Source organism: Oryzias latipes, chromosome 12 (genome assembly GCF_002234675.1).
Source record: "Oryzias latipes chromosome 12, ASM223467v1".
In the NCBI taxonomy this organism is placed as follows: domain Eukaryota; kingdom Metazoa; phylum Chordata; class Actinopteri; order Beloniformes; family Adrianichthyidae; genus Oryzias; species Oryzias latipes.
The window spans coordinates 15370614-15395285 of record NC_019870.2 but is presented as its reverse complement, the minus strand read 5'-3'; the positions used below and the strand labels follow the sequence as shown (position 1 = coordinate 15395285).

Here is a 24672-nt window from a genome sequence, read left to right as displayed (position 1 = left end):
CTTAAGTTATGACATTAGTAAATTCTGAGGCTTTTAAAAAAATGAAGTGATTTAAACACATTTTTCTAATCCTGAACTAGTTATTGGGATTCATAAACGGAGAAAGAGAAACAATTACATCAAAAAGTGACTTTTTTGTGTATGTTTTAAAAGTGAAAATTTGAAAACGTTTTATTTATAGCATCTTTAACATGGAACTGTGTGGGAGTACTGTTAAAGTCCCACTCCAATCATTGATCTGCTTTAAAAGCGTCCAAAGAGTCTTTTAATTATGATTTTTTTTTTTCTTAGTGTTAGTGCAGAGTAGCATTTCATTAGAAGAGTTGTGGGCGGGACTGTTGCCATGCAGAAAGACTTCCCATCATGCCCATCATGTTTACTAAAGTGGTTGGAAAAGCTGAAAACACTGAACGGATTTTGCATTTTATTAATTTTAGATTAACTGTTTTTAACATTTTTACATACGTTGAGATCCGTGTTTGTGGACTTTTTGCACAGTGAACGCACTGAAGCCTCGTCAAATACAAAATTTGCATCTGAGCTATAGAAAATAAAGATTTAGCAGTAGTCTATTATCCTGGAGTTCACGTATCTCCTGAAAGCAGCCTCATCTAGCAAAAGATGGAACTAAAAACCCTGCAGCCAGAAAACATGGAGCTGTGATCATTTCAGTGAAAACAGCTCTAATGGATACAAAAAAACAAAAATCAACATTTATTTTAAACAATTTTTTTTCTTTTATATGAATCAATGGTGTTCATTCTACCAGAATCTGGAACGTCTAGATGCAGATGTCGAATTCTAGAAGATTCAGCAAAATTCATTACTTGAAATCCAAGATTTTAATTCCAAAAACACTTTTTTTTTCTTCTTTTTAGTTGAACCTTCCAAAAATTTTAAAGGGAAAAGAACCTTCAGAGAAACAGCCTTTTCACGTGATGTAATGGGTTCTAAAGGATATTCCTAACCTCTCATCAAAGATGTTTTATCTGTAAGAAGCCAAACAGCAGCTTCTGTGTCTGGTTGATGATCAGGGGAATTCTTCGCAAAAGGAAGTCATCTGTTTTATTTACACACTAGATGACAATTCAGTGTCCTGCAATAAGAAAGAACACACAAAAAGTACATGAAATGAAAAAGTAAGAAATGCAGCATTTAAGCTAAAACATTTTAACATAGAAAATGTTTTGAAGTCATCAGGAAGCAGCTTCGTGCTTTTGGATTCTAGATTCTGCCTCCTGCAGATAATCATAACCCAAAATGACTTTGTGACCCAAATGCAGATTTTAAAGAGTATTTATTGATTGAAAAACTATGGATCTTTTCTACCATTGATCTGTTAGCCACTACTTGAAAGCTGGAGTTATTTGATCAGTTCGCCTCCTTCTGAAGTGTCCTTTGGCAAGACACTATTGCTACTGCTGGTCTGGCTGGTGGAAGTGTGACAGTGAAGCGCTTTGGGCCCTTAATGCATGTAGAAAAGCTCTACGAGTAGACACCATTTATATTAACGGATCAAGTGGGACTTAATAATTGGAGTTTACTCCACCCACAGAGTTCCAAAAACAGGAAGTGGACATGCAAAGTTTGGTTTGAAGCTCTGTCGGGTCCATCCACCTCCCAGTCACAAAGACTCGCCCCTGAATCGCACAAACTTGAGCTGTAATTGAATCAAAGCAGACAATTTCTATGTAAATTACAGCATCAACCACAGCTGTCATGAGTTGGAAACAAAAGGAACATTAATTATTATGTTTGTTTAAGGCTACGTTCACACTCCCTTCCTGCTACGCGCGTTCAACCGGCCAATAACCGTTCACGCGTTGCTAAGCTAATTATTTTTGACTGTTTGACTGCCACTTAACCCTTGTGCTATCTTAGATAGAGATAAAAGAAACTGCAAAGTAATTGAAGAAATTACTATCCTTCAGCTTATTAAACTCTTGTGTTATCTTGTGGGGTCCAGATGACCCCACCCTTACATTGACGTGTTCTCCCTACCATGACAAAGGTGGATAAAGGTGGAAAGATTTCACAGGATTGAGGTTCACAAATCATTGAAGAAAAAAGGTTTCAACACACTGTCTTGTGGGTCTAGATGACCCAACTCCCAATGTTAAAGTGCCTAGGATAGCACAAGGGTTACATGAGGTTGAACTTTGACCAATCAGGGTCAAAGACCCTACGTCTTGTCTGGTGAATCCAGATAACCCAGACACGCTCCTCACTGTGTTTGGTGAACCCAGACACGGCGAGGAGCCCGTGTCATGCCTTGATTTGTTTTTCCATTCAAGACATGATGGTGATCCATAGCCAATGAATTGAACTGTTGCTGTTTTGTGCCCAAATTGCGAGATTTTGCTCCGCTTTGACATTTCACGCCAAGCCTCCAACAGGTGTAGGCGGCAGACATGCACTAGTAAACAGTATATTAAAAAAAAGCAAAAAGAAGAAGAAGCCTCTCCCTGCTTGTCCAGCATGAACACCATGAGCTAAACACGCTGATGTGAACATAGCTTTAGAGTTTCAGCACACTGTGGATTAAACATACCGGCAGTGTGTAATCATTAAACCAGATCTGCTGACGGTTTAGCCTCCGCTGAGTATCTAGTGACGCCTTCAGCATGTAACCCCATCAGTACACTGCCTCCACCACCTGCCAGAGCTCACAGACTTTACTTACACCACCCAGATACCCTCATTCATCCACAAAAACCCACTATGTTCCTAGGATTATCTCCATTATCATGTCAGATCAAGTTACTGAGATAAGGACGCTGATGCGTTTAGGGGGTGGGGAAGACAACTGGAAAGTTTTCTGAGAAGCTTCAGCTGAAAGAAGAACCCAGGTTTTAAACTTTAACTTTAGCAGAAGACACTTCTCCTGCCAAAGGTGAGGGTTTCCTTAAAAAAACCCACTTCCGCTCCAAAGTGACCTCAATTTAGCAAAAACATAAACCTTTTTTTTTTAATAGCTTGAAATGAATCCAGGCATCACGGGGGTTAAATGGTACCAAAGAACAGAGAAGCCATCTTCCCAGACAGCGGTTAGTAGTGAAGGGCAAATATCAGATCACATGGAGATGGCAGAACTGACCTGAGCATCTTCTCTTATCGTGTTACGTTCACTAATCTCACCATTACGTCCAAAAAATCTTGGAAACTAATCAGCCACAGTATCCCAGCGAGTGTGTGTGTGTGTGTTTGACGCAGAGCTAAAAGTGTCTGCTGACCCGGTTTTGGGACGGTACCGTGTTTCATATGGAAACAGGAAACTGAGGTGGACATAAATCAGATGCATCTCAAATCTAAAAAACAACAAACACACACCTTGGTGAGTGGAGTATGCAGATCTGCAACCGTCTGGTGTTTGTGTTTCTCGTGTGCCGTTAGAATAATGTAGCTGCGTGTTTTCTTTCATTAAAGCAGAGTTATGTGGTTGTAAAATGCACCATGTCAACCAGTACAGCTTTATATAAAGTTATTTAGGGGTGGCATGCTGGCGGTGGAGCAGCTCTTCTTGGCTCGAGCGTGACTTCAAGTTAAACTTATCAAAGTCGACGAAATGTGACTTCAACAGGTGGAGATCAGAGGTCACGTGACCCCCTGGGATCAGGAGGTTGCCCCACAGTCGACGCACAACTCTGAACCCAGGACCTGATCCATCAGCACTCCACCTTTGCGTTTTAGGTTGTTGCTGCCTGCCAGGGGTATTTATAGCTCCCTGAGGCAGGACAGAAAGAGGAGGGGGTGACGGTTGCATAATGCTGACGCTTGTTACCTTCAGCTGCTGCAGGTACCGGCTCTCCAGCTCATCAGGCCCCGCTGCTCTGCGGTCTGCAGCCGCAGCAATCAGATGCATAACTAAGATCCCTGCGGCTGTCATCACCAGGGGGGGTGATAATTTTTGAGTTATAAACACTCCACATGATAGATGGGGGGACCTCCAGCGCTCTCCACCTTTCTATACGCAGTGGACAAGGCGGAAAATAGCTCATCCCTGACACTGATAACAACGCAGCCATATGTTAGGAGGCATGTTCACTGAGGGAGAAGATGAGGGATAAAAATGGAGCAAGATTTCCATCCAGCTCCACAGAAATACGGGCTGCTTGCACCAAAAAAACAAAAAACAAAAAAAAAACATAATTAGCCGGATGAGGCAGGTTCATTTTCATGTTTGGAGTCGCAGAGAAGCTGTTCCAAAGAGGCGACGCGCAGAAATGTCATCACAATGGGAGGCTTTCATCTTGTTCTCTCCGCTTCAGTACACGACAATGGCAAAGAAAGGAAGTTTTTCTTTCTTTCTTTGAGATACAGACACATCATTAGAACATTTCTGTAAACAGTGTACACAAGACAGGAGGCGTCAAGCTGATAAATAAAAACAAGGAACAACGAGATTTTCTTTTCTATCAAGTCACAGAGGGATAAAACTAAAGAAATGCATTTGTGCGGCTAAAATGGCAGTTAACCCCAAAATGTGTTTGTGTAATGTAATATGATTTAACCCTTGTGCTATCCTAGGCACTTTAACGTTGGGAGTTGGGTCATCTAGACCCACTAGACAGTGCTCTGAACCTTTTTTCTTCAATGATTTGTGATCTTCACTGGTGTCCATGGATTACATGAAATCTGTCCACCTTTGTCATGGTAGGAAGAACACGTCAATGTAAGGGTGGGGTCATAGGATAGCACAAGGGTTAAAGTTCAGAAAATGGAACTCCTGTTGGGTCATGAATCATTGTCGACATCTAGGAAAATTGGGAACATTCTCAAGGCTGCAGGGAAACTACTAATGTGACGGATGGATTGTTGCAGATTTGTATCCCTGCACTAATGATGGTCCAGTGTTCTTTAAGATCAGTAAAATGATCAGCTTTGTAGTTTAGAGTCTGAGCTGTCGCAGAGACCCTCGTTACAGAGCTTCTCCTCCGCAGAAATGCAGAGCGGCTGCAGCTTATACTGGGGAGCGTTTCATCCTCATCATCATCATCAGCCCGGGTGGGACTGTCCTTCAGTGCTTTTCTGTCTTACCTGTCCGTCACAAACCAGCTGCTGAAGACGGTCCTCTGCAGACGCTGCATTTCACATTTTGGAACCATTTACACTACAATCATTTTTTTCTTTCTAACAGTACTCTGTAACTGCTTTTAATTTGCAGTCTTTTATTTTATTTCTTTTAGGATTTCAAAATAGGCACCCCATGGTGGGGTAGTGGTTGGCACTCTTATCACTCAATGGTTCGAATCCCAACTGGGTTCTTTCTGTGTGGATTTTGCATGTTTTCCTCCAGCATGTCTGGGTAGAATACAGTTTATTTCAATGATCAATTAAAACACGAATTACCAAACACCTGATGAGACTTCATGAGGGCATTTTAGGCACTATAAGAGGATGAAACGCTGAGCTAAAGATTGACTTTTGTAGATTTTTAACAATTACTTGATGAATTGATTTCCTTGATTCCTCCAATCCAACCAGATTGATCCATCTGAAGGAAGGTTGGTAAACGAATCGACATATGCATCATAAATTAGTTTCAAAATGAAACGGTACTGATTATCAATCATATCAGCAACCACAAATTATGACATGAATCGTATTGTTGTTAAAATGAATCTCTTCACCCCTAGTTTTTTGTAAGACAGACTACATTTCAGAAAATTTGAATGCGCTAAAAATTGTCAGGAATTTGTCCACTTTTAGAACAATCTCCTCTTACAGTTTTGTGATTGTCCCTGTGGTTTTTGTTTCCTGACTGGTCTCATTATTGAGATGCTGCTTTTACGCATCCATGCTTTCCTCTCCAGGCTTCACGTTTAGATCCTCAAACAGGACATCCATCTTTTCCTCTAATGTAAACATTCAGAAATGAAGTTTATGTCAGATTCCAACCTTTATGCTTGTTAGCATCTTGACAGGATGTCATCAGAAAATTTTTTTTTCTCCTGACAGGCCTTAGACTATCAAGTTGGGCCATCATCTTTATAATCATAAACATAATATTATAGACAAAAATGTGATTTTAAACCAGCCTGGAAGGACGTTTATTTCCGTTCAACATGAGACTGACTTGTTTGTCAAGCCCCCTAGTGGTCACCTGATGAACTGCATTTGGCTCTTCGGTAGAAAAACCAAAGGATTAGTGTCGGTGTAGCCATGGATAAAAACAACATTAAGTATAATTCAAGAATATCTGATCCATCAATCAGAAATCTGGGTAGAGATTTCAATAAAGAGGGAAAAAAATGTATAATTTCTTTTACAAGTCAAAATAAAAATCTGATCCAAACCTTTTGAAATGTTCTATTTTTTTTTTTAATATGAGGCAAAAAAAGAGCGTTGATACTTTTTATATTAAAATCCTTAAGTATACACAATGGAGTCTATTCTATCACAATATCCACACTGTGCTAGTGTTTATGCTCTTGGATGAGAAAGCTACGTTTTGGCATTTAAATAACCAAACATCAGTGCCAATGAAAAGCCTGGAGCAAACAAAAACAAACAAATTTAGACATTAAAAACAAAAAAAAGCATTGTGGATTGAACTGGAGCACGGCAGCAGCTAGGAGAGAAAAGGTAGGCAACATGAGTTACAGTTACATAGTAGAAAAACCAACAACAAAAATTCAATATTTAGCTTTTGACGTTTATTTACAGCCCAGTGCTTTTGGAGCGGTTCTCCTCCGATGGGTCAGAACGCACGCTTTCAAGTTAAGATGCAATTTAGAAGAACGCTTGATCTTCGGCTGGAGAAGAAAAACAAAAAAAAGTGCTTTTTTTTCCCTGTTTCTGATACAGTGAAGCAAAAACGTGATTATTCCCGCTCACAGACACAAGCGGTTCAAGGAACAGCCGCTTTCTTTCCTGCCTTACATTCCAGAGGGGGCGGAGCCACTTCCATTTTTTAAAGCGTTTAAGAAGTGTCTTTAAGGGATTTTTCTGAGCTCAATTTGATGACTTTATCGTTTTGCTTTGTTTTTCCTAATAAAGAACTTGGGTTTCAGGTGAAGAACGGCCTGCTGGAGCATCATGATGACCACAGAGTTCAAATACATGACAGCTGGTTTCTGACATCAATCCTTTACACCACCTTGCTGCAACTTGTGGCCATTTGTGAACATCTAAATCTGGGAAACCTTCTGTACTTCAAGGTAACGTCATAAATCAATGGCCGTGATGACAGCCGCCATCAGAGGTCCAAACTGCAGGTAAAGGCGGTAAATATGCTTTTCAAGATTGATAACGGCTCTTCCACAGGCTTCACTTTAGTGTTCTCACACAACTTTATTTTAGAACAAAAGCAGAAGTTTGGCTGCTTTTAAGCGTGTTTGTGCTAAAAAAAAAGTCAAACTAACCTCCAGAAATCTCTGATTTCCCCTCATGTGAGAACATTTATGGTTAGCGTGACGGCGTCCAAATGTACAGAATTCACATCCTCCTCCGTCTTCATCGACCTTCATCTTCAGGCTTCGTCAGCACACTCGTCTTTAGCATAACTTATGAACACATTAGAAACATTAGGGGACATGCATGCACACACTCGTACACTTAGTGCTTTTTCCTTCCATGAGAGTTTCCCAAACACCAGAAAGACAAAAATCCATTCAGTCAGTCTCACAACCCGAGCACAATACACAACAATAAGCAGCCACACACATATACTCTCTTTACATCAGCAACTTTGTGAAAAAGCATTAAAAAAAAAAAAAAAAGGTGAAAAGCTTTGTTTCCAAAAGGCGACTATCAGCTGTCGTACCTAAAAACCAAACCAAAGACAGAAGGGGTTTTTGATTTGTGCCAGTAGTTTGGGGAAGGCGCCGTCAGACGGTTAAGTGTTTTCTTCCGGCAGCTTCCTCTGCATCAGCAGTACACCAACAGAATCTCCTCCTTTAGCAGTGCTTCTCCTGTGCGTACGGACGTACATCGTCTCAGTGGGAAACCCAGTTTTTGGTTTGACTCCCTTTGTCGTCGGTGCTCCCAGGTGGTGGGGGGGTTTTTTGGGGGGCGTTGTAGAAAAGATTTGGAATGGGACAGTTAGGACGACTCTTGTTCAACACAGGAACAAAAAACAGTTTTTTGCTGAAAAAGAAGAGGAGCCCCTCAGGTTTAACGGTTAATGCTTCAGGTTACGTTAGTGGCCCACAAAGTGGGGGGGGGGGAGAGGGAGCTCCAAATGGGTGGTTACAAGTAGGTGAGCGGGTTAGGCGGTGTCTTTGCCCTGGGTCCCGGTGACGGTCTTGATGGAGCTGAGCGTTCGGTTGAACCAGGTCTTCTTGGCGGCCTGCACCTCATTCAGAGCCAAACCCAGATGGTGCTCCAGGTCCTGATGGAGCACAGGAGAAGCAAAAGGTGGAGATTTGAGCCTTTTTGGTTTGGTGTCAGTCTCAGTTGAAAGGTTTTTATTCATTCTGGAGATCGGTTTGCTGCTGAGCTTCCTGACTCCAAACAAACTACATTTTCAAAAATAAAAATAATAATTATTTAAACGATACAAAGGATCTTTTTCTTTTTTAAAGATCATCCCAGGACTTACTATAATCACATTTTTTTTGCAAAAAATGGATATGCTAAAGAAAAACCACACCGGAATCTGGCAAAAAGGAAAACCTTCAGGATGTTTAAATATACTGAAACCTCTGTGACTGCGGCTCCATGCGGCTCTAACCTCTAAGACTGAAAAAAATGAAAATTCTTTGAAAAACAATCAGTTAGTTATTTGACACAGGATCTATTTTATCTCGAAAGGAACTTATTTGTGCTTCTGTCTAAAAAGGTAAATAAATTCAAATTGTATACAGAAGCAATTTAAAAAACACATTAAAGAAAAATATATATATAATTCGATTATTGTAAATATTTAAAAGCAACATTTTGTAGAGAAAACGCTTAGTGGGCACAAAAATAACAAAAGTGCGTTTGGGTGTTTGGGCTCTTTGGGTTTGGGTCAGCGGAAAAGACCGGACCATTTCTACCTTTAAACTGCCGGCAGAAAAGACAAAAAGGCCAAGAAAAAAGGTTCTTTAGGAACCGAACACAGAAACAATACAGCGTTCATTTGAAGCTGATTGAGTTTTGGATTGGTTTTCTAAACGTTGACCCTCTTTTTGGTTGCCAATTAAAAATATGGATATATATTTTTTCTAAATATAATCTCTTATACCCTGAAGCTAATATAAAGACCCTGTACTTCAATGTTTAATCTGAACAATTAAAGAAGTACCAAAACTCCAACCTGGACTAAATGAAGTATCTGGAACCGTTTGCTCTGCTGCAGGCAGAAGCCCCTCAGCTGTTCCATCACCTTGAATTTGCAGAGTGGCTGTACCTGGATTTTGCACTCCGCCTCCACCAGCTGCAGTTTGGTCTGCGCCAGCTCCAGCTCCATCTCCCTGAGCTGGTTCTTCAGGCTCTCCTTCTCCTCGTCCGTCTCCTCTGTTCCCCCGGCGGGCGCCGTGGTCACGGTGGCCCGCACGCGCCCCTCCTTGTTGAAGAGGCTGCTGCACTTCTCACAGCCTTCGACTTTGGACTACAGGAACATTCGGAGGGAAAAACAGAAGGAGGTCGTTCAGATCTTCACGTGAAGACGTTTGGTGTAGCAAACGATAGTGTTTTCTGCTCCATTTATGACCAAATCTGAACATTTTTATTCTTTTTTGGAGCAACAAGAACAGGACGTAAAACACAGCACAATAAATGAAATAAAATCAAATTATTGTGCCAATAATCGATTATTCGAGGAAGGACTTTTTTAATAGTTCTGATCAATAAAAGACCTTTTTTATGCAACAAACTGCAGTAAAGCATCAACGATTTCAGTTATAAAAGAATGACCTCGTAATGCTCTTTCTGGACAAATGATGCCCAGACTTCCTTGCTCCGTGACTAAACATCCGCCTGCGTGTTAGTAAAGCTTCAAAGAAATGTCGGCGACTCACTCGGATTTTCTCCAGCTCCCCTCTGGTGGCTGTCTGCTGCTTCTCCAGGCGTTCGCTCAGCTGGGAGCAAATCTGCGGAAAACAGGAGCTAACGTCAGATTTGTTCAGCACGAACCGGATTTCGGCCGCCGCGGCTCAACGGAAGGCGCCGGAGCAGCTCTGATTGTTTCAAGATTCGGGGGGGCAGCCGTTCGGGCTCTTCACATTTATGGGTACTTACAGGTCATAGTGGGGCTGTGTTGATCACTGTTAATAAACGGCCCACAGCCACTCATGGAGGAGTGTAGCCTGTAGTGTTTCTAGTTTTTCAATCACAGGCTGATGGACACAAATCTACACTGAAAGGATCAGCGTCTTTATAAAATATTTTAAGACGTAGGCGGGCACAACAGTTTCATATAATGAAGCTTATGGTTATTGATGAAGGCCAAACCGAACACTAATCAGTTATCAGAAAAGTACAGGGAAAAGATTCAGAGGCAGAGAAAGCTGAAGGAAAAGCGGTCAATGAATACATAAAAGGATATTCCAAATGTTGAGTGGCATCAAGGTGCTTGACTTTCAAACTGACAAAGACTTTAACTCAGATCGGATGACACTTCCATCATTGGATGTGTGACAGATGAAGATGATGAGGAGTACAGGAGGGTTATGAAAGATTTTCATTGCTGGTGTGGAAACAATCTGCTCCGGATTAACGAAGTCACCTCCTGTGTCACTGGTGAACATCCAGGGAAAAGACATCGAGACAGAGGACTCTTATTAATACCTGGGTGCTCACCTCAATGACAGACTGGACTGGATGACTAAAGCCCCGTTTGCACCAGGCTTGTAAACGCCACCAGCTTTCAGTGAAAAGTTAATGTAAATGTGTGCATATACATGATTCAAGCTTCCACGTTCCAAACTCTCATTCACGTGTCGCTACGCAGGCTTTCAAGTCAGTTTTCAGGCTCTATCTACAGAACATGCGCCAATGAACGCGTGATGAAAGTCAAACCAGTTGGACCAGACATGGACTCGGATTTGGTAGTAACAGATGGATGGCGTCCTTTTCATCTTGCGGAAGTGCCAACTGTTTAAAAATTGGCCACAGAGGAGAAATGAATGGTTAAGGTTTGTGTAGCATAACACAGACATCCTGTACAAGAAAGTCCCCAGTCCACTGCACCCGCTAAGGAGACAGAGGTCCTTCAGAGTTAGCAGGACGGTGGTGAAGATGTTTTATGATGGCGTTGGGGGGAGCAGATGCAGTGGCAGGAACAGGAAGAGGATCGACCAACTCCGTCCTGGGACGTCCCTAGTGTCTGTGACTGTGGTGGGGGAGAGGAGGACGCAATGCAAACTGAAATCCAGGATGCAGGAAGGAGAGCTTTTGCAGATCTTTCTTGACAGTTATTCTACTCTACAACACCTCAATGACACTGGACATTTCCTCGTTATGGGATCAAAGTGTTATTTCGCTTTTTCGCTTTAAATTAAAGCTGGTTTCCCTCCTGAGCCGAGTCTGAAACTCTGCATTAAGTCTGAGTTTAACTTTCATAGCTTGGATTACAGTTTGTGTGTCACAGGGCGTCCCAGCGTGAGACGCAGGTCCGCCTGCACGTCTGCCGCCAACAAACCAGAGTTTTGCTGAAATGTGTTGTGAGACTAGTGGTTCTCCTCTTTGTTGTTCCGGTGAACACTTTAAATTTGTTGATCTCCAGCTAAGCAATTATCAGCGGCGTTCATCTGTCATCACCATATCCAGATTCTTATCCTTCTCGTCCGACTAATGACCATTTATCCCCTGGTGAGCGCTAATCTGCTCCAAGCCCTTTTTTCCTTTTTCTGCCTTTGCATTCAAAAAAAGGTTGGCGCTTTAATGTCAGCAGCTCAGACCTGCCGCTGGGATCCTTCAGTCTGTCTCTTCTTCTGCAGATTGTGTTTTTTTTCCAACAAAGGGTTGAAAGCACAAGAAAATGGGATTTCAAAATAATGTTTTTTTGTTTACTAAGCATGAATAGATGTGATACGCCCATCTGCAAGCAAGCTGAAAAGGATTACAGCCTTTTAATAAAATTCTGGATGAATAGGATTTATTTTATTTTTGTCTCGTTGGGACTACCGGTAATATTAAGCATTAATCTTGCCTGATAGTCAAAGCTGTGAAATAAAGCCATTTCTGTTTTATAATAAAGTATTCAGAGAATAATTTAAGGCTAAATCTTTTTCCTAAATAATTCATGAAAAAAAAAGGAAAACGTCCTGTTTTAAATTTTCTGCCTGGAGTCTTCCTTTTGCTCCAAGTTATCAACACATTAAACTCCAGACTCCAACTCTTCTTCTGATCTAGTAAAGAGAATACATTTTAGGAATATATTCCATGTTGAATGACACTTGAGTTTATCTACACATGTCAACATTCTTTCAAAGTTTCAGAAATAGAAATGCTTTCTGAAAACGTCTTTGCATTTATCTGGGTTAAAAATAAAAAAAGCCTTAATGTGTCATTCAGCCGAATGCTGCCTTTTTTCTCTCCTCACTTCTTACTTCATGTTTTTCTTCCCCGTCCGTCACTCCCTTCCTTCCTGTCATAAAACGGACTATTTTTGACAAGGTCCCATTTTCACACTCAGCTCTACTTAGCGGCGCTCTCAACCGCCTGCCAGATATTTGAGGCTGCGCTCACTTCCACTGCACACTCCGTCTGCAGCGTGATAGCTTTTGTTGTCAACTCGCGACTATCAACAGTATTTTTAGACTCAGGTGAACTTGAGGTCTGAGTCCAAATGAGCCTTTCTACTATTTCTGTCTGCTCCTGTGGGGGGAGAGACGAGGGAGGAGGGCGGTTGCATAAGTTCCCCCGTGCTGATTAGAATAGTATTCCATCTGAATACGTTTATTTTTAAAAATGTAAGCGACAAGATGAGATCTGAGGGAGACTTCAAGCAGATGGAGCTATAAACCCTGATTTCAGCTCGGGGACAGCTCCAAAAATGGGTTATTACTACTTCACAGCAGAAGAATTTAGAAGACATGCTTTCATTTTTGAGTTTCTTTTAACAAAGACCTTTTCATTTTTCCCTGTAATAGTTCAACTTTGATGGGAACTTTATTGTGAAAGGAAGAAAAAAGATTGAAGATGAAAACATAAATGTACATTCTACTATCCATCAGGGATCCTACACTTTTGTAGGAATGGTTTTCAATAACTTTTACAAAACTTTTCCATTCCACTGTTATATTCATGTCCTTAACATCCCTGAACAGCCCTTTGTTCATGGACAACTGTGACATTGTGACTCTCAAACAGTTTAGCACCTGGAGCGCTCTAATCTATAATCTATTACCATTTTAAAACCAGTTTGACACCTGAAATGTTTGCGTTGACAGAAAAATCACTGAAAAAAAAAAAAAATATGTTGATGTTCTGTTTCAAACTTTATTACCTAATGCTTTATTACTAACCTGCCAGCTGTTTCTCCTTCTTATGAAGTGACATTAAGCTCCGTTTGAGAGGAAGTAGTTTCTAAAAAAATACATACTTTTGTTCATAACAAATGTATTTGGTTTTTACTAAATGTGTTTTTATATTAATATAAATCAACATCTCTTCAAATGAAATGCATTTTCAGATTTTAAGCATAAAGTATTTTTCCCCAATGGAATTAAGCTACGTTTGTGAGATTCTTCTTTTTTTCTGCCAGCCAAAAAATGACAAAGCAAACCTGAAATGTGAAGGCAGAAAACAAGAAGCAATCTGTCAGGGGCTGATAGACAGCAGGTTGTTTTGTCTTAAAGTAGGCAGTGTAAATGTTGGAGCTCGAAAATGGACACCTGCTCAGTCTGAGAGGCTGATGGGCAGCAATTTCAAAAAGTAGAGAAGTGAAACAAAGAGGTGGGCTGCTATTAAACGGCCAGGAAACAGTTTAATTTACTGTCCGGATGGATGGACACCTCAAAAGCCAGAAGAAACAAACGTTTCATCATTTAAGATAATTGTCAAAAAGAGTCCATTTACACTTATGTGTTTAGATAAAACCTTAAAGACCAAAGATTTGAAGACTGTTTCAACAACGAGATGAATCTACTGGTAGATTCTGATTTTTCTTTTTCATGCTATCTTTGTGTTCAATTTCTAGGTTGTGTTATCACAAACATCAACAAAAATTGAGTTGTTAAAAAACAGCCAGAAATGGATGAAACAAGTGAATCAAGGAAACCCTCTAAACCAAACTTTATGATTTCTGCCTTTTCTTGCCAGCTAAGTTGCTCTTACGAATGTGATTTAATGTGAATCTGGACCAACCTGTGTGAATAAATTAATCGTCTTTGTTGTACATCAGGACAAAAACAGTAGTGCAATTAGAAGATCGAATTTCTGCTTTTTCTTGCAAAAAAACACACATTGAAAATGTTCTGGTGCTTTTAGAGGGCGAAAAAAACACATTTGAAATAGAATTTAACCCTTTGACACCTAAAACTAGCAACGGTTTTGCTCAGAGGGGGGCAGGTTTTAGTACCCGCCTTGCCTCCCCATGTGTCATTGAACCCCACATGGGTCCTGTTGGTTACAGGGTGGTGCCTTGCGTGGCAGCAATGCTGCCATCAGTGTGTGAATGGGTGTGTGTGCACAAGTCAATGGGACTAAAAAGACCTTTGGGCTTTAATCAACGTAGAAATGGGCTATATAAGAATATGCCATTTACCATTTTTGAAGGAAAAAGTGGCAAACCAAACTACATATAGATACATCCTCAATCTCTTCACTGATATATACTACAATACGCACAGTATGTATTACGTTTGAAAAAAAACGGACATAGTTATTGCTGAACAGAAAAATGCCAAAATAATGTTACCTGTTTATATTCCCCAATGATGGAACCATTCTTCTTAATCTCAGATTCCGACTTATCCAGCTCCCGTCTGCACATCTCCTTCAGCTGCATAAAAGCACAAAACAAAGACTTTAAATGGCAGAAGACATGAGACAGAATTCATTCCACAAGTCTTTGATACCAGCGGACTGCCGCAACTGAACGCTAGCAGCTTCTGGCCACTTCCTGCCCTCAACACAACCTCCCATCAAGGCCATGAATCACTGAAAGTTGCACCTCTGCGCTCAGCAAGACAGGAGACATTTGGAGGACACAGAGGCTGGCAGGTCTTTCTCTTGCCTCAAAGGAATTCATACTGAACATGAGAAAATACACATCCAGCACTGACAGCTTTTGATATTTTGAAGAAAGAGAAGCCGTTAACCTTGGAAGTCTTTTACTTTTATGACTGAACTCAAAGGACAAACTCAAAATAATGGTTCAAAACTTCTATTTATAGTGGCCTCCATATTTGAAATTAATAGACTTCGAACAGGTTTAGCAGCAATATGAGTTTCTTTTTTTTAACCATGTGAGGCATCTTTCAAAAACTAGAGAGTAAAACTGTTACTAGTTAGTGTTTTTTTCTGGCAAAAGATTTTCCTGAATCCATTTCTTTTTAAAGCTGGAAATGGCGCGTTATTCCCTCCTACCTGAGCGGACTCCTCTTCCAGTCTCCTCTTCTCGTCCTCCGAGTCCACCAGCTTCTGTTTGGTCAGCAGCAGCTCTTTATTCAGGGCGTCTGCCTTCTCCTCAGCCTGACACCCACAAGATGAAAGACCCCCATGTTTCTAAGGTCACTGAAAGTTACGCCTGTCCTATTTTGTACTTTTTCAAGGTAGGTCAGAGCAAATTCCACATGAGTGTGTGGTGTGGGTTTTGACTGAAAGAGCTTCTACACCCATTCATTTAGTTTGTTAAAGACTGTAATTATTTACTGTAACTGCACCACTAGCACCCCCCCTCCCTCCCGAAAGGCCCTCTTTCCCTTTAGCTTACATTGTCGAGGTCTTTTCTCAGGGCGATCTTGCTGCTAACTAGTTCGTGGGCCAAGTCGTCGTTCTCCTGCTCCAAGCGCATGTTGGCCTCCTGCAGGCGTCGGTTCTCTCGCTGGAGACAGAGGGGCCAGGCAGCAACAGAGAGGGGAAGCAAAAGAAGAGAGTTGGAGGAAGTTCAAGAAAGATGAGAGGGGGTGAGAGGAAGAAGAGAAGATGACCCAGGAATGAAAGTCAAATAAAAAGAGGAAACAAAGGGGGTTACTCATGAAACGATGAACATGAATATCCAAACTCGTCTCCTGAGCTCAGTGCATTATGACAAATATGTCCAACCAAGGCTGTGAGAGTGCAAAAGTGCAACATGACCACATGACAAAACAACAGCACTGGATGAGCTTTCTGTAATGTTTAACAGGCCATAACCAGCTCTTCATCAAAGCTGTTGTACAGACTAAGCTGGTTCCTCCAGGGTTCTCTGCCTGGAACATATGCTGATTCTGATACAGTTTATCCCTTGTGCTATCTTATGGGGTCCAGATGACCCCACCCTTTTCATTGACGTGTTCTCCCTACCATGACAAAGGTGGATAAAGGTGAAGAGGATTTCATGTAATTCCATGGACACCAGTGAAGATCAAGAATCATTGAGAAAAAAAAAAGGTACAGCGCACTGTCTAGTGGGTTCCAGACGACCCCACTCCCAACTTAACGGGCCTTGGATAGCACAAGGGTTAAGTGATCAAATCAAAGATAAAAAGAAGAAACTCATCTTATTTAATGCTGAGGGTTTTGGTGTTACAGGTTATTTTAAGGAATAAAGCAATAAATTCTGTTTACTTAGAGCTGCAATTAATATGATTATAGTCATTATTTTGGGGGAGATAATAAAACCCATGTATCTGACATTTGGTTACCTCGTATCTCTCAATCGGAGCTTCTTGCTGCTCTTGTTGCTCCCTCATGGTGTGATACTCTTTCTCAAATTTCTTTAACTTCTTCTGGCTGATCTGCAGCATAAAGAGAAAAGGTCAAAGGTCCTCACCACAACCAGTACAACACCACGAGTATGTAAAAACAACTACAAGGTGTACTCTAACCTCAGTTTACACAAAAATATCACATCATGCACTTTTCCTTTCAATGTTTGAGTAATAATAATTTATCATAGCACAAATTTACATTTTCTCTTTGATTGCTTACACATTTAGCACATCCTCCAAAAAAGATGATAAACAGGAAAGCTCCTCTAACCAAACTGCATTTATCCGAGTTAAAAAAACAAACAGATCATAAGCCTTGCAAGAGGATTTTCTGGGTTTAGAATAATCTACTTAGCTTTTTTGTTTTAGACATTATTCTATTTTATGATTCTGCATAAAGGAGAGTTAAGAAAAAAGTGAAAAGTATGGAGAAAACGATCATGTCCTCTGTCTGCTTTATCAAATACAAAGAAATGTCTTGTTAATAAGTCAATTTATTTTCTATCTTCAAAAGTGAGCGAAAACAATAAGGCTGTCTGTCTGCAGATGTGCAGCCTAAAAATATAGAAAACAAGAAAAAATAAAATGTCTTGGTTCAGATGATAAAAATAAACAAACATAAAAGATGTAACTCAACAAAAAAGAAAATCAACATGATACTACTGTATTCATGTTCCCAGGTGTATTTGCAGAGACTCGCTTCAGAGGTTGAAAGGCAAGAGGAAAAGAAAGATTTTAGCATCTGCTGTCGGTGAACAGTCTGACTGTACGGTGCTACACATGCCTGCAATTCCTAAATATTCACCAGGAAAACAGCTAAGACTGATTGGTGCTCTGGTGGGAAGAAATTAGCTAAAAAAAACATCTGTCATCATCAGAACTGACGTGTGTAATTCCTCCAAACCCCCTTAAACTGCAGTTTAGTGTTCAAACAAGAAGCACATCGTAAATGAACAATCTAGTCCTTCTAAAGCCTTAAAATGAAATTAAAAACAATCTCATATGAATAATAATTTACATTATGAACTGCATTGTTATTTAAAAGAAGAATATAAAAGCGTGGATGCTTAGTTTAAGAAAACTAACATCTTAAAAATGTGGTTTTGATTTGATGGATATAATGTAATTGCAGGACTTTGGCCAACTCGTTTTTGGTGCTGTGCTTTAGCTTAGCACCAACACCGTAAATCAAATCAGAGCATCCAAAAACGCCAAACAGATCTGTCATTGCGTCAAAGGGCAGCATCCATCAGTCAATGAGGCCAGCAGTAATCTGGTTTGGTAATCCTACTCCCAGATGAGGCCGCCACCATTACAGCAGGCACTCACGTCAATTTGGCAAATGGCTTCCTGGAATTGTTATTTTTTTTCATTTCAAACACTCGATTAAAAAATAATGGCCACATGTATTTAAAACTAATGGTTAAAAAAAAAAAAAAAAAACTAACTGCACAATGAAATAAAACCATTAATGCCAAAGAAAACAAAGAAAAAGTCATGCTGTATAAAAAAAAAAGTCATGCCGATTCTCCTTTTCTTTGGAACTGTCTTTAAAATCTGCTGGTTCTGTTCGTTTAGTTACTTTCTTTCTCAAAGATGCTCAGGTTTTTCTCTGTTCAGCTGAGGACTTAAAACAGGAATTCTTTCCTGATCAAAATTACTGCAAAGTTAGAACCTATAAAGTGGGCCAGACTGTAAAGTGGGCCAGACTGAACAGAGCATGTCAGGACAGGAGCTTTAACATTAAAGAGAAGGATGTCTGTGTCCTGTGTTTGTTCAAGTGTGTTCATTTAATCTCTTTGTCACATGGTTCAACAGTGACCCCTGCTGAAATATAAGCAGTAGTGTTGGAGGTTTAAAAAGGTGCTTGACTTTGTGTCCTCTACTTACATTTCCATAATTCCAAATGTAATAAGGTCTGCGGTTTTCTGCAGATGTTTTCTTTGTGTTCTACTCTGAACTTCAGATGTTTTCCTGAAGGATGTGAGCAAGGGATCTGTTCTAATTGACTTACCTTCATGCTGCAGGCCAGCTCCATCAGTTTCTTGGCGTTTTCCTCAGAGCGGTACCTCTTTGGGACCGGGACACGAAAGAACTTAAGTGCGCCTTCGAAGTCCGATTGGATTAGATCGTCTTTTGACGTCTGGGAAACGCGACATCAGAACAGACAGAAATAAAATTTCTATGCGAGTCATTAGGCTCAAATGTGACACTCTTTTTGAGCAGTTGTGGCATTAAGTAGTGGACTAAATTCCTACATACTTTTAGAGTATTTTAATTTCTTTTTGTAGACCTAAAAAGAGCCTACAGTTTATTTACATTTTCTTAGGGTGGAAGCTTATCTTACCTTTAGAAGAGCCAAGGCTACATTAAAAATCACACTAATTCCCTGAAAAGCAAAAGACAGAAAAGATTCATTAATAAAACTGAGGGGATTTCCTAAACGAGTTTTGACATAGAATTAGATTTTAAAACAGGAAAATATATGATTACATGAAATGATTAGTGTTGCTCCTCTTTCTTTTAGCTTTCCTTTAAATCTTCTGAATTCACCGTTTTTTTGTCTTTTTTTTAGCACAAACCTGTAGTCTAACAGCAGGTTCAGTTTAATAGTTACAGCTTTGAGGATGCTTAGAAATGAAAAACAAATGGACATCACTTGAACTTACTTTAAAATGATTGATTAATTCATTAGTTTTTAAGAAATATCAATAAAGTTTATCAATGATCTTTAAAATTATTTTTTTAATCTTTTAAAACCTCAGTAAACTCAGAAATTATCATTTTTTCTTTTCAAATGTCATCATTCTTTACATTTCCTTAAAGATGATTCTAATTCAGAAGCAGAAATCAATAAACGGAACTGTTTTAAAGCAACAGTGACTCAAAAGTATGTGTTAACATAGATAATAGACACATAAGCCCACTAACCTCACACAGTAGCAAGTCCATTATATGGAAGACCATGTAGAGAGGGAACTTGGCTGTGAAGAGGGTGAGGAACCACTGAGAAGCATACATATGAGCCTCCAGGCCCACATTCAGGAAATGGTTATATAGATCCGGTATACATTCCTAATAGGAGAGAAGGAAAGTAGTGGATGTGGGAAGAAAGCAATGAATACAAAGGAGGGAGTGGAGGGGAAGAAGAAGTCAATACATTTCAGATTGCAGGGAAGAAGTGCAAAGGCATTTCAAGGAAGATTTTTTTTTAAAAAGGGTGCAAGTTGGTTAGCTCACAGGAACTCACACTTCTAGGTACATAAAGATAACTAATATGAAATATACAACCCAAAAAATGTTGGGCTGCAGCACACATACCTGCATGAGTCTCTCAAGCTGGAAGAACTTGCAGTGCAGATCTTCAAAGTTCTGTTTGAAAAGGTCCCTGAGCCCATAATCAAACATGATCTTCACCAGAACACTAAAAGCTTGCTCCTCTGGCATCTGAACAGAACAGACAGAATCAATCAGCAGCTGACCTACAACATAGAACAGATTTTCCCTTTTTTTTACATAAAAATATTCATAAATCTTTAAATAAATACGTTATTGCTCTCATCTCCTTCAAAACTACATTTCTGAAGGACAGCATTTCTACACTAGGTGGCAGTCTCAGCATCCCACTAGACTACTATTCTTACAAATGGAGCCACAAAGAGTTTAGATTCATCTGACCTTAAAGTACTTCAAACACAAAAGAGCACACTTAATATCTGAGCACTGGGGGAAATTGGGCTTAAAACTTTATTCTCCCAGGTTTATGTAGTCAATGGACAACTAACCCGGCCTTCTCAGACCTTGACACTGTTTGAAAGATTTGGGTTTTGCAGGACTTTGGTATGTCAACTCACGTGTAGGAGCAGCACTGCAGCCAAGAAAGACTGTCCCTGGCAGTACCCTATCTCTTCATCATAAACAGAGTAAGCCTGAAAGGAAGGAACATAGAAATATACTCAGGTAAAATAAGCTTCAAGGAGGATTTAAAAACAGTTTAATGGCTCTGGGTAAAGAAAAAACTGACAGCTTGTTTTATTTAGTCAATTACTTTGAATTTTAAAACATTCAACTCATATTCAAAGTGTTTTAGAAAAAAAAATAAAGTTTTTGTTTAATTTTTACACATTTTTTAAAGGTTGTCAAGAAAAATGAGTAAAAAAATGTTGTTTTTAAGTGGCAAAAGACACATCCAAAGATTTTTCATTTGTTCATAGTAAAAAAAAGGGGGGGAATCCAATCCAATGGTTGTAATGGCCTACTGAACTACAAACACAAATATTGAGGCCATGCAGACTGGATAAATACACGGATCCATACATATGCAGAGGAGGGCGAGACTGAATTATTCAAAAACACCTCAGGAGTTACTTGTCAGTGAAGAGATGAATGTCCTCACTAGAGCTATGCATAATGAATGACATAAAACTGGAAGCTGTGAAAATACTGCAGTGAGGCCATTCAGGACACATTATAGGAGGTTGAGTTCAAATGTGTGCATCAAAGCTGTAGAGATAGTTTGGTAAATGCTTCAAAGTTGTGTTTATCAAATGAGCTTATTTTGCCAGAATGTGGTTCAGATGCACGTGTTAAACTACATACACACCGGGCATATGTCACCTGTTCAAGAGCGCCCGGTGTTCACACTGGACAAGCAGGGAGGACCTTTTCTTTTGCTACTGCAAATGTCTGCCACCTACAGTTGGAAGAGGCTTGGTGCAAAATGTCGATGTGGCGTAAATCTTGCTCAAAACTTTTTCTTTCACAGCTCCATGTTAAAACTCCGGCCGAACTCAAACCGCAATTATTAATTTGTCCTCCATGATCAATTTTTAAAAACAGTTGGCATTTCCGTAAATTAAAGGGACCCTATCCATACGTCATACCAAAGAACCAAATCGGACTCCTGATTGTTCAAAGTTCCACTTGATTTTTACTGCAATGGGCGTTCAGTGGCCACATAGAGGCCAAAAATGATCGTGGAAACTTGCGTAGCTACACGTAAATGCCAGAGTTTTGAATGAGGAAGCCTGAAACGTGCGTTTACTTGCATTTACAAATACTTTTTATTGGAAGTGGCTGCTTAAACATGGATTGCAGAGGGTGATTTTAACGTAGTTTTAAAGTTCAGACTCTAAGCAAGCATTAGAAGGAGTAATGGGACATGTGTGCAGGACTGGCAATCTAAGGGTCCACCCATAGGACACCAGTTGGACATTGTCGTGCCAACAGCATCACAAGGGACTCTTTGCATCCCTTGCTCCAGGCAAAACCTTTTTACCCTCAGTGTTTAGGTACAGCTAACAAGTACGTTGGTACAGTATGGGGCAGTGTTCCCTCCTCTTAATGACCACGAGGGTTTATGCTAACAACACTATTATCCTGTTCACAGGTTCAAGGGATAGTGCCGTGGTCCAAAGAGCTGTACTGTGTGAGTGCTAAGATCAAAATGACTAAGCGTAAGATAAAAGTCACATTCTTAGTGCTTCACCAGTTTCAATGCCTGTTTAGCATCCAAACTGAATGTTTATTGTTGAAACCAGCACCAAAAACTCGAATTGAAACTTTCTAGTCCTCCTAACAGGACAAATGACCTAAACAGTGTTTCAGTGTACACGGTTAACTTTTTTCCATACAGATTGTAATGAACTCTCTGAACCACCCAGTGACAGAGTTAATTAATGAACAGAGCAGCTAAGTCTTACATTTGCTCCACAAAGTTGTAATGAGTTCCACTGTAAATGTGTCATTTATACAGTAATTACTCCCTTTTCCAGAGAAGCTCCCGATTCAATTTGACAGGACATTTTTCAGTGCGATTTCTGGCGAAAACACATCACTGTCCCATAAGATCCAGCTTTCGTTGTTTCAAAATAAATAGTTGTGTTTAATCTTAATTATGTGTTTCGATTAAACAAATTGAGAATTATTCTTAAGATATTTGTTTTAGGTTATAATAAATGAAAAAGTTTTTGTGTTTCATCACAAAAAACTCCTGTCTGATCTTGTTTTAATCTGATTATTCTGCCTGTTTGTCTTTCGCGTGGTTCTTTGAGATGACTTCATCAAAACTGGATTGCTTCTGTGTGCACTCCATCTTCTCATTTTTTATTCGCCCTGAACCTCACAGAAAACCAGCATTTTTTATACGGGTCGATGTGGCACCTTGCAGATCTTGTAGAGGGAGTCTTGCCCATCTCCTCCGGTGTCTTTGAAGTAGTCATGAGCAGGGAACGTCCTGTTGATGTCCCTGGTGATTGCACTGTCCTGGGGAGACTCCTGTAAAGAAAACAAGGGGAAAATGGGAGTTTAATGAGCTAAAAAGGAAATTTTATTTCATATATTTTAACTATCATTGAAAGTAACTGAAGAGAACAATTCAACAGAAATGCAGGAGTGGTCGGAGCTTCACAGCATTCAAAAAGCAAAAGGAATTTAGAGTTTCAGGCAGGGTGAATTACTGGCACAGAATGTTCTCTTCTTCCACACAAACTGTCCACACCGCCATCTTTCTGTTATTTTGACAAGTCTGATTTGAATTTCAGTCTATTTAGGAAAATCACCAGTAAATCCTGTGTTGGAAAGATTGAGGTCTGCAATACTGTTAAATAGAGACTTTACCAGACATGAAAGAAAACAAAGTTGCACGTTTGAAGTGTGTTTTAGAAAATAAAATGATTAGTTAGATTCATCAAAAACAGTTTAGGTTTATTCTACTTAATTTTTGGATGATTTGTACTTTTTGTCCAGACAAACCTGAAAGAACGAAATTTTGCTTTTTCAAGCACGTTTGATGGCATACGTTGCATGAAAACGTAACCTGAGAAAGAGTGAAGCTGGCTTATTTTTAACATATTGCAAGTATAGGGTTAATTGGAGGTCATCTGTTCTTCAACAGACAGTATATTAAAACATTTAAAGAGGAACAAAAATTGTAACCACGTTTATGTTAAACCAGGCCTCACTCCAGCTCGGTCTGCATGTTTTCCCTACTCCCTGCTGATTACCTGGATCAGGTGCGTCTAGCATATTAGAGCATGCCAAAGCAGGATATGTTGGAAAACCGTGGCCCTCGGTTCCTACCCCTGTACTAAGTAGATCGTTTTTATTATTTTCGGTTTCAAATTATCAGTATTGTTGGTCTAAAGCACTAAATAATTAAATACGCTTTAATTTTGATCGAAATGTAGTTTCAGTTCAATTCTATTTTGGCACTAAAATATCAGGAGTCACTAAAGTTTATTTAATGTTTAACATTAAATGGTCTGAATATTTCTCCAAAGTTGGCGAAAAGTTGGCAACCCAAACAAACCCCATCGACACTGTAAGTAAAATCAGTACATTTCAAATTACAATAATACAAATTTTTAAACCGCCTTTTACAGAGGCAAAGGGTGCTGGTAATCAAACACAAGAGCTGGACAAAATGTTTTACTTATGGGCCAAAAGGGGTTCTAAAATTCGACAGAAGGACCAGACCAGGAGCAGACGCGTGGCAGTTTTAGTAATCCACCTCAAAAGAGAAAGAAATAATACTGAGTAGGAATGAAAATATGATGCAATTTTAATAGAAAATATATATATACATTTGAAAACAGTATTTTTGGGAGTTTTTCTTTTTTTTTTTTTACTGTGACTTTAGTCTTCATTTTAATGCCAATTGCACCAAAAGGTTGATGTCCCTCAGGAAAAAATGCAAACAGAGAAATGTTCCGTTCATGCAGTGTTGGAATGATCAGACAAATTATTGTCCGACTCAGAAAACACAAATGAACATCAGAAAAACAGCTAATCTTTAGACACCACATACATGCCGATCTACTTTCTGCACTTAAACTAAGCTCAATGTATTTGTACTGCACAATCTATGGAGAGACACTAGAATTACTGG

At 39.7% G+C, this 24672-nt stretch overlaps 1 protein-coding gene across 3 annotated transcripts in view; it reads right to left on the bottom strand.

Moving 5' to 3' along the window:
• Positions 1-6026: 6026 nt before the first annotated feature.
• rabgap1 (RAB GTPase activating protein 1) overlaps positions 6027-24672 on the bottom strand; it is a 59154-nt gene continuing 40508 nt past the window's right edge. For all 3 annotated transcript variants that reach the window (XM_011481878.3, XM_004074960.4, XM_011481879.3), the window contains 13 exons: positions 22947-23060; positions 20639-20713; positions 20106-20231; positions 19716-19859; positions 19132-19173; positions 18799-18927; positions 16719-16811; positions 15806-15916; positions 15460-15564; positions 14789-14872; positions 9945-10016; positions 9335-9535; positions 6027-8332 (listed from right to left, as the gene is read on the bottom strand). In XM_011481878.3, coding sequence (XP_011480180.1) covers positions 8210-8332; positions 9335-9535; positions 9945-10016; positions 14789-14872; positions 15460-15564; positions 15806-15916; positions 16719-16811; positions 18799-18927; positions 19132-19173; positions 19716-19859; positions 20106-20231; positions 20639-20713; positions 22947-23060 — 1419 coding nt within the window. In that variant the 3' untranslated portion in view covers positions 6027-8209. The remainder of the gene's footprint in view (positions 8333-9334; positions 9536-9944; positions 10017-14788; positions 14873-15459; positions 15565-15805; positions 15917-16718; positions 16812-18798; positions 18928-19131; positions 19174-19715; positions 19860-20105; positions 20232-20638; positions 20714-22946; positions 23061-24672) is intronic.